Source organism: Orycteropus afer, unplaced genomic scaffold (assembly GCF_000298275.1).
Source record: "Orycteropus afer afer isolate SDZICR_OR568_19922 unplaced genomic scaffold, OryAfe1.0 scaffold00023, whole genome shotgun sequence".
NCBI classification, from domain to species: domain Eukaryota; kingdom Metazoa; phylum Chordata; class Mammalia; order Tubulidentata; family Orycteropodidae; genus Orycteropus; species Orycteropus afer.
The window spans coordinates 8,295,882-8,312,632 of record NW_006921610.1 but is presented as its reverse complement, the minus strand read 5'-3'; the positions used below and the strand labels follow the sequence as shown (position 1 = coordinate 8,312,632).

The following is a 16,751-nucleotide window of genomic DNA, read 5'->3' as shown; positions in this document are numbered from 1 at the left end:
TTCTTCTTGACGAGGAGAGACCCATTGTTGCATCTAGATGGCAGCTTCCTAGCTTTTAAGGTCCCAGTCGCTACTCGCCAAAGTAGTAGGGGGAACAATAATAAACTTAGTTTTGGTTTACTTAATTCTGCTATTGTTAGATGAACGTAAATGTTATAGCCAACAATTCTGAAGAGTAAACAGGGTTACATTTTAGTGGTGCTCTCTTAATTTTCAAAAAAAAGTTTATTAATAAGATTTTTCTATTTTTACATATTAGCTCATGAAATAATGTCTAAAATAATTGCCCAGGATCATAAATGATTTACATTAAGCTTTGGAAAAGATGTTATTAAAATTCTACTTCCTCTCTCAAAGGTAAGCATGAGGTCAAATGCTAGGGGACATTTAAAAGCCTTTATCTTGGCCATGCAATTACTTCTAGCTAATATATTAAAAGTATACTGAGCATCTTAGCAGGAGTGAAATGATATCTCACTGTGGTTTTGATTTGTATCTCTCTGACAGCTAATGGAATACTCAGCCAGTGGGAAAAATGAAGTTTTGATACTTGCTACATATTGATAGAGCTGGAAGTCATAATGCCGAGTGCAATAAGCCAATCACTAAAGGGCAAATATTTCATGACTTCACTTAATGTAAAAAGACAAAAAAGGGGAAATGTATAAAGGCCAAAGTTTATCAGGGTTACCATGGGGAGGAGGGTTAATGGTGATGGAAATACCACCTCGATTTAGGGTAGGGCTGCACAGCTAACAACAGTACTGGGTTGTTGTTACATACATAAGTATGTACAATAGTACATAAGTTGTGTACCTGTAAAACGTTGAATTGGCAAAAGCTGTGTGATAGATGTGTTTACAACAAAGAAAAGAAAGAAAAAAAGCTGCTGAGGCTGCTTATATACAATACAACTAAATACCTCATGGAATTTGGTTCCCTGCTTTGGGTTCAGTGTAATAGTTTCATGGGACGTCCCAGTTAACCGCCCTAGTAAATGTGCCTAGTGCTTCTATTGCCTACTTTGTTGGGTAGTGCTTGGGGTCTTAAAAATTTGCAAGCAGTCATTCAAGGTATGTCGATTGGTCTCTATTCACCTGGAGCAACAAAGGAAAAAAAAGAGCCGGGAATAGGATATGGGATATGTGGCTAATTCCCTCAATGAACAACTACCTCCTTTGTCATGAGACCAGAAGAACTGGATGGTGCCTGGCCACCATTATTGAACATTCTGATCAAAGATTCTACAGAAGAATCTTGATCAGAAGGGGGAAAATGCAGAATAGAATTGTAAATTCTCATGGGCTACAGATTTTTAGAGGTCATAGAGATTGGATAAACCCCTGAAACTACTGACCTAAGATAACCTTTAAACTTTAAACCACAAATATTCCTTGAAGTTTCTCAAAATTGAGTAATTCTGCCTTGAGCATTATGCTCTTCTAAGAATTATCTATAAGGGACCAAATGAGAATAGTTTAGTTAGTAAACAAGTCTACCTTCAGCATTATGTTAAGATCTATATGGTACCAAACTGACAACACCAACTTGAAAGATTAGACAGGAATCTTAGGGGATATAGAATTTATGTTAATGAAGGAGGAACAACTTAGAAAGGGCAGGTGAGCATGACTGTACAACTTGGAATATAATCACTGTCACTAAAAAGTACATCCAGAAACGGTTGAATTGGTGTAGGTTTTGCAGTGTATATTCTCAACAATATATTACTTAAATTCTGAAGCACTTGGTTTGTGGAAGGGTGCGGTCTAGAGTGGGAGACCTAACTGCATTTTAAATTCAGATGCTATTTCAGTTCTTTCTGACCTGTAAGCCAACATTGTAAGGCAGTTTGCCCTCAGAAAGAGTGTGGATGAAAGTAGCTTATGATCCACCAAAGAACTAGAGAACTTGCCTGAATGTGATATTTTCTAATCTTAATTAAGGCTGGGGACTGCTATTATCTTGTAGCCTCCTTATAGTTCCTACCTATAACAGTGATGAACTGATCTGCCACCAATCATGATTTTGTGATGATTCCTTTTGTTTTTAATCATATATAATTAGTCCCAAGGCTGTGACTCAGTGGTCTCCATTTGGCTTTCAGGACAGTGTATGTGCTCATCCAGGATGATTGTCTTTATCTTGTTTAAGGCTTAATAAAAGTATTTCTATTGATCATGACTGAATCTGGGTTTCTCCCCATAGTACAACACAAAATAAATAAAATTTAAGGGAAAAAAAAAAGTACAGAGCATCATAATGCCTAGAGAGTATGTATATTATTCAACACATTAAAAGATTAAAGACATTATCTAACACACATTAATACTGCAATGTATAACACATGACATACCTCTTCGCAGCAATTCTGGACATGTTTGGATTGCACACTCTACTTTGGCACTTTCAAAGTAAGTTTCTGCACTATTAATTTCTTGTTCAATAGGTGCATCATTACCCTAAGGGTAACAAAAAAATATAAGCAAATAAACTCTGGAATTCAAATAAAAGTGTATCTTACATATTATGAGTTTATCTTCCTTAGAATTTTTTTTTAAGTAATTTTAATCTAATTGCAGTTGGGGTGAAAGGAAAACTTAAATTATAGTGCTTTCTTATATACTTAAATTATTTTGTGATAAATATTAGATTTAAAAGTTCTAAAGACATTTTGATTGAAACATAAGAATGTTAATCTCTCCCTACAGGAAAGGCCAAGAGCTAGTATGCATCAGGCACTACAATGTTTGTTTGTTTTTCTTTAAGTCTTTACTCTCAGGATCTCACAAGTAATGGAAGAAAAATAGGCACAAATAAATGTAATTAAATAGGCAAAGTGCTATACAGTCATGAAGAAAGTCTTCTGGGAATGTAGATGGAGAAGAAACTTGGTTTGCCAGAAGCAATCAGGAAAAGATTGAAATGGTGATATCTGAGCTACATCTTCATTAATGCATGTATTTAATAGGAAAGTAACAGGTGAAATACAGGTTAGGAACTCAGGAGGAAAAACAGTCTAGCAAGAGATTATCACATTCATTACAAAGTATGTGATAATGAAAGAGAATGGTATATTTAAAGAAGTATGTGTAGCTTCAGTGCAGAGTGAGTAAAAAGTACTGGAAAATAACATAGGAAAGATTAGAGATCAATATTGTCAACGGTCATTTATGCTACATTTTTACTTTAGTCTATAAGCAATGAGGAATAGCCAAGATCAGATATATGAAACAAAAGCCAAGTGTGTGTTAGTGTGGAGGATGTATGGGAATCAGAAGCATGTGACAGATCAATAACAACGGTCATCATTTACTGATCTTTCATAAGCAACCGTGTAGACTAGGGATTATCAGTCCCACTTTTACATAAAAACAAATGTTCAGAAAGTTAAACAATTTTCTCAAGGTCACAAAATTATGGAAGTGGCAGAATAACCAACCTTTGAATCTCTAAGAATTCAGTTAAGAGAGGCCTTGAACTCTCACAGCTAGTACTGAAGGGGCACAGACAGGACTTCTGCTGGTACAGTAGTTTAAGTGCTCTCAGCTGCAAACTGAAAAGGTTGGTGTTTTGAACTCACCAGCTGCCCTGGGGGAGAAGATGGGGCAGTCTGCTTCGTAAAGATTTACAGCTTTGGAAATCCTATGTGACACTTCAACTCTGTCCTATAGGGTTGCTATGAGTTGGAAATGACTTGACGGCAGTGGTTTTTTTTCCCCATTTCTCAGATGGAAGCAGTATGATTTGGTCACTTGCTACTTATGATGGCATGAGTCAGGTTTAGTCCTGTAATTTTTTTCTTGGTACAGTGGGTATATAGTTAAGTCATCTACATTGCTGGTAATATGAGAGTAATAGCAAGTTTTGAAAGAAACTACTTCAGGATTAGACATGAACAATCTGGAAGCATGTGAGACATCCAACTAAAGATGCTCACCCAGAAGACAGAAATAAGAACCAGAACTCAGAAAAGCCAGAGATTACTTGGTAGGCAGAAGAGGAACAAGCAGTCAAGACTGCGAAGGAATTATTCAAGATAAGAAGGGAGGGTCGAGAGTGTCCCCATGTTAGGCCACTCATATAAGCCATAATAATAATTGCTCGTAATAATATGACCTTAAAAACTCAGTTTAGTTTGAAATCATGTGGAAATGTGAAAAATGAAAAGCGTCAGGGGCTTGACAGAAATCCTGAACTGCATGTTCGCTTTCCACTCGAATGAGTAATGATGCAATGTTAATGTAAAAACGCAGATAAAACTCAAAACAATTAAGTTATTTATAACTTCCTAAAATTTTCAATTTACTATGTTTGAGTTCTGAAAATCTCCTAATTTTCTTAAGCTTGTAAATGGCTCATCAGAATTTGGTCCAGACAGAAATAACTGCTTATAAAAGTGAAAAACAAAGATCCTAAATTTATAGCAATATAGGAACAATTATAATATCTATTATGAAATATGCAGTTATTAAAAGTATGTTTTTAAGAATGATTTAAGAGATTAAAACTTGAATTAAAAAAAATGATACAGCAAACATTATAGAATGTCAGTGTTTTAAAAATTGTTGTGTATACTAGAATCAATTTTTTAAAAATGAAAATGTGCTCATATTAATCAAAAATAATACAACCTTAATAATTAGAAAACACAGTTAAGTGATATAAAATGGTTTACCTGAAATTCATTAACATATTGTGCCATCACAAACTCATGCCTTTCACTTGATAAAGGTTCTGCTAGAACATCAGGCAAAGTTTTATGAACCTGACTTTTTTTCTGTGAAGCTGTCCCACTGAGGTGACAATCAAAGCCTATGTTCCCAGGAAGCTGGAATCTCTGATCCTGAGGGCCAAAAGGTCCCATAGTTTCATCAGGCCATACTGTTCGAGAGCCTGAAGAACAAGAACAACCAATTGAATCACTTTCTCCTTTATAGTCCTTAATAGCACTGACAGACTAGAATAATGATCTTTATACAATAACGTTTTCTGACCTAAAGAATAGTAAGATTTTCTTTAGACAAAACAAAAAATTATTAGAAATCTGCTTCATTGTGTGAATATAAAATTGGTCTCCTGCCATTTTTTCTTTTTTTTTTTTTTGAAACTTGTGATTCAAGTGAAAGTTTACAGAGCAAACTGGTTTTCTATTCAACAATTCATATACATTTTGTTCTATGACATTCATTGTAATCCCTGCTATATGACAGCACTCTCCCTGTTTTTTCTCTGTGTTTATCATTTTTCTGTCCTTCTTTCCTATACCTTCCTGTCTTTTGAGCTTTATGCCTGGGCAAATGTTGATTCTGATCTATGGTTGATTGTCTTATGCCATTTCTAAAGCACAAATCAAAGCAAGCAGTTGTTGGTTCCAATCAAGTGAAGTAAATTCTGATAATTTGTTCACCAGGAAAATAAAAGTCTCAGACTAGATACAATGCATTTTGATGCAGTCATTTGATGCAACTATCTAAGGTGGGCATAAAGGAATATATTAAGCATGTTTCTTTTATTTTAATTTTACATTCCTAAATTATTGATGAAATAGACATTTTTTACTCTATCCTTGAGTATCCTATTGTCAGCCTCAATTCAGGTAGTGGAGATTGGGAATGGGGGGAGCGGCAAGGACTGCATGCACGTTACATGCAAACCAGGCAAAAACTGCCCATAACCATGTATCATACATTCTTAATTACTATTTTATTTTTGGTACAAATATACCCAACAAAACCTACTCCCATTCAACAGTTTCTAGACATAAGGATCAGTGACACTGCTTACATTCTCCACACTGTGTCAACATCTGTCAAGTTCATAGGCTAAAACTTGTTAATTTTAAACAAGATCAATTTTAGACTATTCAGGGCTAGCATTCTTCAGTTAAGGAGCTCTCACAGTGTAGTGGGTAAGGCATGTGGATGCTAACCAGAAGGTTGGTGGTTCAAAATCACCAGCTGCTCTGCAAGAGGCAGATAAGGCAATTTCTTTCTGTGAAGATTTACAGCTTCGGAAACCCAGTAAGGGTCACTATGAGTGGGAAGTGACTTGAGGGCAGTGGGTTTGCTTTTGGTTTGGTATTCTTCAGTTACGTCTTCAGTGAAATAAATATCCATATTAATTATGGATTTTATATTTTCATGTTTACAGGTCATTTAGATTTTTCTGTGAGAAAAACCTATTCATATCCCCCCCCCTTTTTTTTTTCCTTTCTGCTGTTTCCTTCTGATGTATAAAAATTCTTTATACAGCCAGGAAAACAGTCCTTTATATATTCTGGATGACAATCTTGTCATTTAAGATATACATATAGTTAGCTTTCAAATGGTATAAATTGGGGAGTAGAGATGGAGCTATAAAAAGAAAACTAGGGAAAAATAAAAGCCTTTTATGTCCAAGTGAACTTACATTACATAGTAAATAATGTTCCAAGAAAAAAAATTCCATGTACAATACCTTTCAGACATACTAGGTTAAGCTTTTAAGAGCCATTAAAAGTGTGTATATAAACCTCCACGATGGCACGTAGCATTTACCACTCTTATCTTAACCACCACTGAACTTAAAACAAAACAAAACAACCCAACACTGAACAGTGGTCAATAGTAGCTTGAAGACAGTTTGGGAACTGTTGTTGAACTAAAGAGAGAAAACCAAGGTTTATCAGGAAGTGAGGTGATTAACAGATTTTAGAGCAAGAAGTAGTAACATAGTTTAATAGCATATGAAGGAAATTTGTTTCAGAGAGTACTACTGTTACTGTTCATGTTTAAAGATTGAAATTTTTATCTTCAATGGAACAAATACAACTTAAAAAAATCTGTAAAACTCCAAGAAGTATGATCACGGGAAACGTAATTAAAAATATTTTAAAATAATTAAAGGTTAAGCAACAATACCTTTACTTACATACATCTGGAGGTGCAGTAGCTACATGAGACTCATCGGAACCCGAAGATCCTGCAGTTGAAAAGGCTTTGGGATTGACAACTCTTTTAACTAAGGAGCAAAATCCTGGGAGGTAGGAAACAAGTCTGGCTCTGTTACAGAGCACCTGAAAAGGGACACAAAACACAAATATTAAAACCACCACCACCAAAAAACAAACAAATTACTTGGAATTCTTTCTGATGAACGCCACAATTCAAGAGTGTCACACGTAAGGGGGAATGGAAATCTCTAAAAGTTACCCTATTTAGCAACAACACTAAAATGTAAGCACAGCTAGTAAGAGTCTTTTATCCTCAAGCTAGAGCTGGGTCCAAAACCTGTTTACTTTCTAACTCTACTTTTCTCTTACTGTTAACAAAAACCTGCTGATGACTCTAATGCCATTCTTTCTTCTTTTCATTTTAGCACATACCTTTGTGGTGCATTTTTTATTCTTATGTTCATTTCCTAGACTCTGAGGTCATTTGCATGGATGAACATATAAACATCTTTGATGAACAAACCTTGTGCAAAACACTCGATCACAGTAATTTAATGCAGGGGTTGGCAGACTATCTTCACAAACTTTCACTGGAACACAAACCACACCCACTCCCTTATACATTGTCTATGGCTGCTTTCACCCCATAATGGTAAAGTTGAGCAGTTGTGACACAGACTGCATGACCTGCATTTAGTATTTGTCTCTTCACAGAAAAAACATTTGTAGATTCTTAGGTTAGTAAAAAAGAAGAGAAAATACCATACAATCTCTATTAAAAGATATGCAACTCTGTTAAGAGCCTCCAAGAAGCAGGAAGTTTCATGAAAGACTTAGTATATTTTGAAGAATTAGTAGCAATTTGCTAGGAAAGGGGGCATTTTTGAAGGACCTTTGGTGGTATAGTGGGTAAGGCATTTGGATGCTAACCACAAAGCTGATGGTTCAAACCCACCAGCTGCTCCATAGGAGGAAGATGAGTCAATCTAGTTCTGTAAAGATTTACAGCCTTGGAAAGACAATGGGGGTTGCTGAGTTAGAACAGACTTGATGGCAGTGGGTTTTATCAGGAACAAAGGTATAGTCATAAAAGGTCTATATATTCAGAAGAGAGACCAATTCAGTGAGGATACACATAAGGAAATGCAGTTAAAAAGTGTCTTGAAAGCTAACTTTGGGCAAACTATAAAGGGCTTTATATTTGAGAGACAGTAAAAGGTCTGTTATATCATAAGTCCAAGTTTTAATCAGTAGGCCAAGAGGTCAGAAAAAACTGCCAAAAAAGGGATGCTTTTAAGGAATGTAACACTGCCCATTGTACTCCATCCTCACAAATCACTGTCTGAGTCTACTGTTGCAGCCACTGTGTCAATCCATCTCATTGAGGGTCTTCCTCTTTTTCATTGACCCTGTACTTTATCAAGCATGACTGGTTGCTCCTGATAACGTGTCCAAAATATGTGAGACCAAGTCTCACCCTCCTCAATGCTAAGAAGCATTCTAGATGTACTCATTTTAAGACAGATTTGCTCATTCTTCTGGCAGTCCATGGTATATTCAATTCTTTGCCTACACCATAATTCAAATGCATCAATTCTTCGGTTTTCCTTATTAACTGTCCAGCTCTCACGGGCACATGAGGTGACTGAAAATACCACAGCTAGCATCAGGTGCACTTTAGTCCCCAAACTTTAAAGAAGTCTTTTACAGCATATTATTTTGCTAAAATTCCCTTTCCCTCTCCTTCTAGGCCTAGCAAATTCCTACTTTTTTCTTCAAGACTTGGATACATATAACCTCCTTTGTGATATGAAAAGGAGCTCTGGTGGTGCATTTGACTGTTAACTAGAAGGCTGGCGGTTCAAACCCACCAGCCACCATGTGGAAGGAAGATGGGACAATCTACTTCCTTATAGATTTGCTGCCTCGGAAACCCAAAGGGGGTTGCTATGAGTTGGAATTGATTCAATGGCAGTGCGTTTGGTTTTTTTTTTGTGATATGAAGCAGCTCTGGTGGCACACTGGGTAAGGCATTTGGCTGCTAACAAGAAGTGTTGGTTCAAACTCCCCAGCTTCTCTGCAGGAGAAAGATGATCTACTTCCATAAAGATTTATAGCCTTGGAAACCCTATAGGGGTTGCTGTGAATCAGAATCAACTCAGCCACACTGGGTTTGGCTTTTCTAGTTTTGTGGTGTGTCTTTCCAAAGCACAAGACCTATCTGAACAGCATTCTGCTTAGCTGAAAATTTAAGCATCCTTCCTTGGAGTCTGTACTCAACTGGCCCAAAGAGGACAAAAATGGTAATTACTAAGCTTTTTACCTATTAGACAAACTCAGACTTTTCAGTGTTTCTACAATATAAATTCACCTTACAATTAAGGACATTTAACAGAATATGCCTTAGGAGCTCAAGACAATTTTAAATTTCAAAAATGTTTAGAAAAGATGTGTTGTTGTTGTTATGTGCCGTCGAGTCAGACCCGACTCATAGCGACCCCTCCTTGGGTTGCCGAGGCAGTATCACTACGGGAGTAGATTGCCCAATCTTCCTTCTGAGGAGTGGCTGGTGGATTTGAACCACCAGCCTTCTGGTCAGCAGTCAAGTGCCTTAGGTACTATGCTACCAGAGCTAAAAGATGTAAGAGATAATAACCTGAAAGGGGAAATTTTTATATGGAGGCATATAAGGGTAAATAATAAATGTTAGCTACTATGGGCCAGAATCTATGCTAGGCATTTTACATGCATTGTTTTAATTAATAAATTACATAATAATTTTAAGTACTATTAACTTTAGTTTTGGTATGATTATTAAAAAATGTTTCATAACCCTCTATATTCACATTGCTTCAAAAGCAAAAACTAATGGAAAAGATGATTATCCAAATTATTTTAGAAACCACCTAATATTACCCGTGATTATTTTAGCCTGAGTACCAAAGATTCCCACCACTTCTCTGTCAGTTTGTCATACTGTGGTGGCTTGCACACGTGTTGCTGTGAGGCTCTAGGCTATGCTGCCAGTATTTCAAATAGCAGTAGGGTCACCGATGGTGGACAGGTTTCAGAGCTTCCAGACTAAAACAGACTTAGAAGAAGGAAGGGGCCATCTTCTCACAGAAATTGGCCAGTGAAAACCTTATGAATAGCAGTGAAATACTGTCTCATACATTACTGGAAAACTTTATGAATAGCCCTGAAACACTGCCTGATATAGTGCTGGAAGATGAGCCCCTCAGGTCAGAAGGCATTCAAAATACGACTGGGGAAAAGCTACTTCCTCAGAGTAGAGTCAACCTTAATAATTGGATGGAGTAAAGCTTTTGGGACTTGCATTTGCTGATATGGCAAGACACAAAATGAGAAGAAACAGCTGCATACATCCATTAATAACTGGAACATGGAATGTATAAAGTATGAATCTAGGAAAACTGGAAGTTGTCAAAAATGAAACGGAACACATAAAGATTGATATTCTAAACATTACTGAGCTAAAACGCACTGTTTTTGGTCATTCTGAATCAGACAACCATATGATCCACTATGCTGGGAATGACAAATTGAAGAGGAATGGCATGGCATTCATCGTTGCAGAGAATGTTTCAAGATCTATTCTGAAGTACAATGCTGTCAGTGACAAGATAATATCCATACACCTACAAGGAAGACTAGTTAAAATTTCTATTATTCAAATATATGCATCAACCACCAAAGCCAAAGACCAGGAAACTGAAGATTTTTACCAACTTATATAGTCTGAAATTGACCAAATACACAATCATTATGTGTTGATTATTACTAGTGATTGAAATGCAAAAGTTGGAAACCAAGAAGAATGACCAGTAGTTGGAAAATATGGCCTTGTTGATAGAAATGATGCTGGAGATAGCACAATAGAATTTTACAAGAGCAACAACTTATTCATTACAAATACCTTTTTTTCAACAATGTAAACAGTGGGTATACATGTGTCCTTCACCAGATGGAGTACACAGGAATCAGACTAACTACATTTGTGAAAAGAGGTGATGGATAAGATCAATTATCTTCAGCCAAAACCACCCCAGCAGCTGTCTATGGAACAGACCAACTGCTCATATGCAAGTACAAGTTGAAGCTGAAGACAGGTAAAACAAGTTCTCGAGAGCCAAAATATGGCCTTGATTATATCCCTCCTGAATTTAGAGTTCAACTAAAAACAGATTTGATGCCTTGAACACCAATGACCAAAAACCAGACAAACTGTGGGATGATACCCACAAAGAAAGCAAAAGGACATTAAAAATACAGGAAAGGAAGAAGAGACCAAAATGGATGTCAGAAGAAACTCTGAAACTTGCCCTTGGATGGAGAATAGCTAAAGCATATGGAAGAAATGACAAGATAAAAGAGCTGAACAGAAGATTTCAAAGAACAGCTTGAATAGACAAAGCCAATTACTATAAAGAAATGTGCAAAGACCTGGAGTTAGAAAACCAAAAGGGAAGAACATGCTTGGCATTTTTCAAGCTGAAAGAACTGAGAAAAAAATTTAAGCCTCAAGTTGCAATATTGAAAGATTGTATGGGCAAAATATTGAATACTGCAGGAGACATCAAAAGAAGATAGAAGGGAGGACTTCTGGTAAGATGGCGGAATAGGCAGACAAGCTACAAAGACCCTCTTCAACAGAAAAGAGGAACCAATTGACAGAGATACAGAAAATAATCCTGGAGCCCTGAGCTTTGAAAGGAAGTATACAGAAATGGATTAGACATTAACTAGAGGAAAAACCTGAAGGAAAACAGGACCTAAGAATAGGCTCTGTTTGCTAAAGATGGCAGGGACATACACACAGGAGGCTGACAACAGAAAAGGAGACAAGTGGTAAGTGTGTTAAGTGCTGCCGAGTAGCGAACAGAAGAGCCCAGCACAGTACCCTGCTTATGTAGATAACACACAAACAAAGCAAAGAAAATGAAAATGGTGAGCAGGTCACTCCAACATACAACCACCAATTAAATATAAATACAAACATTTCACAATGCCTTGGAGACAATAGACCATCACAGTCCACACAAAAAAGCAAGATAAAGCAGGAGAAACAAGGGACCAGGATACAGACCCAAAACACATCCCTGAGGAAGACGCAGCACTGGAACTCACTAATAAGGAATTCAGAAGAATTATATTTAGGTACCTTCAATGGACTGAGAGACAGATCAAGGAAAATACTGACAAAATTGAGGAAAACACAGATAAAACCCTAAAACAACTCTGAAAGACAATATAAAAACAAAATGACAAAATAAATGAAAAATTAGAAATGATAAAAAATCTACAGACAGAAATCCAGAAGATCAATACAAAATTTTCAGAAATAGGTAACACATTGAGTGGCAAAAGAGCGTAGAACTAAATCAATGGAAGGCAAATACCTCAATACTTCTTTGGAAAGCAATCAATTAGAAAAAAGATCAAAACAAAATGAAGAAAGCCTGAGGTTCGTGTGGGATCCCATCAAAAAGAATAACCTACATGTAATTGAAATCCCAGAATAGGAAGAGACAAATAAAACCTCAGAGAAAATTGTCGAAGATTTGTTGTAAGAGAATTTTCCTGGTATGATGAAAGATGAGAATATATCCATTCAAAAAAACCCAACGAACTCCAAACAGGACAGACCCCAAAAGAAAATCATCAAGACATATCATCATCAAACTCATCAAAACCAAAGACAACAAAAGAATCCTGAAAGCAGCACGGGAAAAAATGCAAAGTTACCTACAAGGGGCAACCAATGAGACTAAGCTCGGATTTCTTGGCAGAAACCATGCAGAAGAGAAGACACCAACCAACTAACCCACTGCCGTTGAGTTGGATCCAACTCATAGTGACCCCTCCTTGGGTTTCCAAGGCAGTATCACTATGGAAGTAGATTGCACAGTCTTTCTTCTGAGGAGTGGCTAGTGGGTTTGAACCACCAGCCTTCTGGTTAGCAGTCAAATGCCTTAGGTGCTACGCCACCTGAGCTCCCATGGGATGGCATATCTAAAACCCTGAAAGAGAAAAATCTCCAACCAAGAATTATATACCCAGCAAAATTGTCCCTCAAATATGATGGTGAAATTAGAACATCCAGATAAGCAGAAATTAAGAGAATTTGTTAAAACCAGACCAACCTTACAAGAGATGCTAAAGGGAGTCCTTGGACAGAGAACCAACAATAGCAAACAACAACCAACCATTAACACACATGATGACATAACCCAGAAACCAACCGTTATAGAAATATCCAAAGTAAATAAGCCTACAAGATTGTAATAATCTAGGAAACCAAAGATCTCAATTGACAAATGAGGACAACTATAAACCAAAAAGAGGGAAAAAACTGTGTAGTTGCGGAACTAAATGGTAGGGAAGTCAAGACAAGTACAAGATAGAATGGACTGTTCTAAACTTGGGAAGAAAATGATAAATCACAGGGTAACCTCGAAGAAAAATGATAAACCTTCACATCAAAATAAAAAAGAGGACCAGCACAAGTACTTAGCAAGTACTAAAACAACGGCAATGAAGGAAGTGAGCTCAGCACAGAAAAGTATATGGAACAAAAAAATCAACACCATGAAAAACCAAGTAACAAAATGACAACAAATGCATACTTGTTGATAATTAGATATGACAAGGTACTTATCTCTAAAATTTATAGAAAACTCCAATACCTCAGTAACAAAAAAATTAACAATCCAATTTTAAAATGGGCAGAAGACATGAATAGACTCTTTACCAAAGAGGTTATTCAGGTGGGCAGCAAATACATGAAGAAATGCTCATCATCAGCCATCAGAGAGATGTAAATCAAAACAACAATGAGATACCATCTCACCCTAGCACTAATGGCAAAGTTCAACAAGACAGAAAATAACAAATGCTGATGAGGACGTGGAGAGATTGGGACTCTGATACACTGCTGGTGAGATTGTCAAATGATACAACCACTGTGGAAAACAGTATGGCAATTCCTTAAAAAGTTGGAATTAGAAATACCATTTGACCCAGTAATCTCATTACTAGGTATATATCCTTAAGAAGTGAAAGCCAGGACAAGAACAGATGTATGCACAATCATGTTCATCACAGCACTATTTACAATAGCAAAAAGATGGAAACAACCTAGGTGACCATCAATAGAAGAATGGATAACCAAACTACGGTACATACACACAATGGAATACTATGCAATACTAAAGAACAATGTAGACTCTGCAAAACATCACATAACATGGATGAACTTGGGGGACATTATGCTGAATGAATTAAGTCAACCACAGAAGGACAAATATAGTGTTATATATTTGTCAAGGAAACATTTATATATGGAAGGAAACTCTGTTTGTTGGTTACAGGTGAGGGGAGGGAACATTGCAAAAATAAAACATTGAGTCATTTCACTTCGTGTATTTCACTGTAAATAAATTACATTTCAATAAAATGCATTTAAAAAAAAAAGAAGAAGATAGGAATACAGAGTCACTGTACCAAAAAGAATTGGTTAATGTTCATCCATTTCAAGAGGTGGCATATGATCAAGAACCAAGTGTATCGAAGGAACAAGGCAAAGCTGCACTGGAGGAAGTGGCGAAAGACAAGGCTCCAGGAAGTGAAGGAATACCCACTGAGATGCTTCAACAAATGGATGTTGCACTGGAGGCACTCACTCATCTACGCAAGAAATCTAAAAGACAACTACCTGACCAACTGACTGGAAGAGATCCATATTTGTACCCATTCCAAGGAAAGGTAATCCCACCAAATGTGGAAGTAATCAAACAGTATCATTAAATATCACACACAAGTAAAATCTTGCTGAAGATAATTCAAAAATGGTTGCAGCAGTATACTGACAGAAACTTCCAGAAATGCAACCTAGATTCAGAGGAAGATGTGGAACGAGGAATATCATTGTTGATGTCAGATGGATCTTGGCTGAAACTAAAGAATATCAGAAAGTTGTTTACTTTTGTTTTATTGACTATGCAAAAGCATTCGACTGTGAAGAGCATAACAAATTATGGATAACTGAAAAGAATGGGTACTCCAGTACATTTAATTATGCTCATGAGCAACGTCTATATAGATGAGGCTGTTGTTCAAACAGAACAAGTGGATACTGCATGGTTTAAAATCAGGAAGGGACTGAGTCAGGGTTCTATCCTTTCACCATACTTATTCAATATGTATACTGAGCAAATAATCTAAGAAGCTGGACTATATGAAGCAAAGCATGGCATCAGGATTGGAGGAAAATCATTAACAACCTGCAATATGCAAATGACACATCTTTCCATGCTGAAAATGAAGAAGACTTGAAGCACTTACTGATGAAGATTAAAGACTATGGTCTGCAGTGTGGATGACATCTCAACATAAAGAAAACAAAAATCCTCACAACTGGACCAATAAGTAGCATCACAATAAATGGAGAAAAGATTAAAGTTATCAAAGATTTCGTATTACTTGGTTCCATGATCAACACCAATGGAAGCTGCAGTCAAGAAATCAGAGGACCTATTGCCCTGGGTAAATCTGCTGCAAAAGACCTCTTTTAAGTGCTGAAGAGCAAAGATGTCTTTTTGAAGACTAAGGTATGTCTAACTCAAGCCATGGTATTTTCAAATGCCTCATATGCATGTGAAAGCTGGACAATGAATAAGGAAGACTTAAAGAAGAGCTGATGCTTTTAGAGTTGTGCTGGTGAAGAATACTGAAAATACCATGGAAGAACTAACAAGTTTGTCCTGGAAGAAGTACAGCCATAATGTTCCTTGGAGGCAAGAATGGCTAGACTTCATCTTACCTTCTTTGGTCATGTTGTTAGATGGGACCATTCCCTGGAGAAGGTATCATGCTTGCTGAGGTGGAGGGTCAATGAAATTGGGGAAGGCCCTCAATGAGATGGATTGACACAGTAGCTGCAATGTTGGGTTCATGTATAGGAAGGACTGTGAGGCTGGCATAAGACTGAGCAGTGTTTCATTCTGTTGTACATAAGGTCACTATGAGTTGAAGCCAACTCGACAGCACCTAACACCACCACCAAGGATTCTAAGATTCTATTTTGATATTTTTTCTCTTGATGTAAAAATTAATAAAAACTATATAATAAAATGTGAGTTTTGTTCCCAGTCTAGGGAAGATCAACCAATTATCTAGTTTCATCTCAGTAACAAACTATATTAATTTGCCCCCTGAAAGGGACAGCTGATGACAGTACCAATTGGTTTCAAATCCTTTCCTTTAACTTTTGTTGTTAGATGCCGTCAAGCTGGTTTTCATGGAGAACTTACATACAACAGAATGAAATGTTGCACAGTCCTATGCCATTCTCAGGATCACCAGTTATGTCTGAGGCCACTTTAACTTGTAAGATTTCAAATCCTTTACTGTAGAGGGGATTATTTGAGTAAACTGACAGATTTTATGATTATCAAGTCAGGTAGTAAATTTAACTGAAAGTAATAGCTTAAAAGTCAGAAATACCAATTTATTTTAGTTCAAGGAGAAGCATGTATTTTATATGCTATGACTACCTTCAAACAATCCTAGGATTCTAAAACTGGGAAGATGACAGGCTATTAAGATTTAATTGTGAAATCCTTAACTGGATATAGAGAGATCTGGTCTTTCAGGTAGCATAGTGCCTAAGGCACTTGACTGCTAACCAGAAGGCTGGTGGTTCAAACCTACCAGCTACTCCTCGGAAGGAAGATGGGGCAATCTACTTCCGTAGTGATACTGCCTCGGAAACCCAAGGAGGGGTCGCTATGAGTCA

At 36.8% G+C, this 16,751-nt stretch overlaps 1 protein-coding gene across 1 annotated transcript in view; it reads right to left on the bottom strand.

The window, feature by feature from the left end:
- MMADHC (metabolism of cobalamin associated D) overlaps positions 1-16,751 on the bottom strand; it is a 29,438-nt gene that overhangs the window by 9,607 nt on the left and 3,080 nt on the right. The window contains exons 3-6 of the mRNA XM_007934960.2: positions 9,562-9,590; positions 6,913-7,057; positions 4,679-4,896; positions 2,357-2,462 (exon numbers count right to left, since the gene is read on the bottom strand). Coding sequence (XP_007933151.1) covers positions 2,357-2,462; positions 4,679-4,896; positions 6,913-7,057; positions 9,562-9,590 — 498 coding nt within the window. The remainder of the gene's footprint in view (positions 1-2,356; positions 2,463-4,678; positions 4,897-6,912; positions 7,058-9,561; positions 9,591-16,751) is intronic.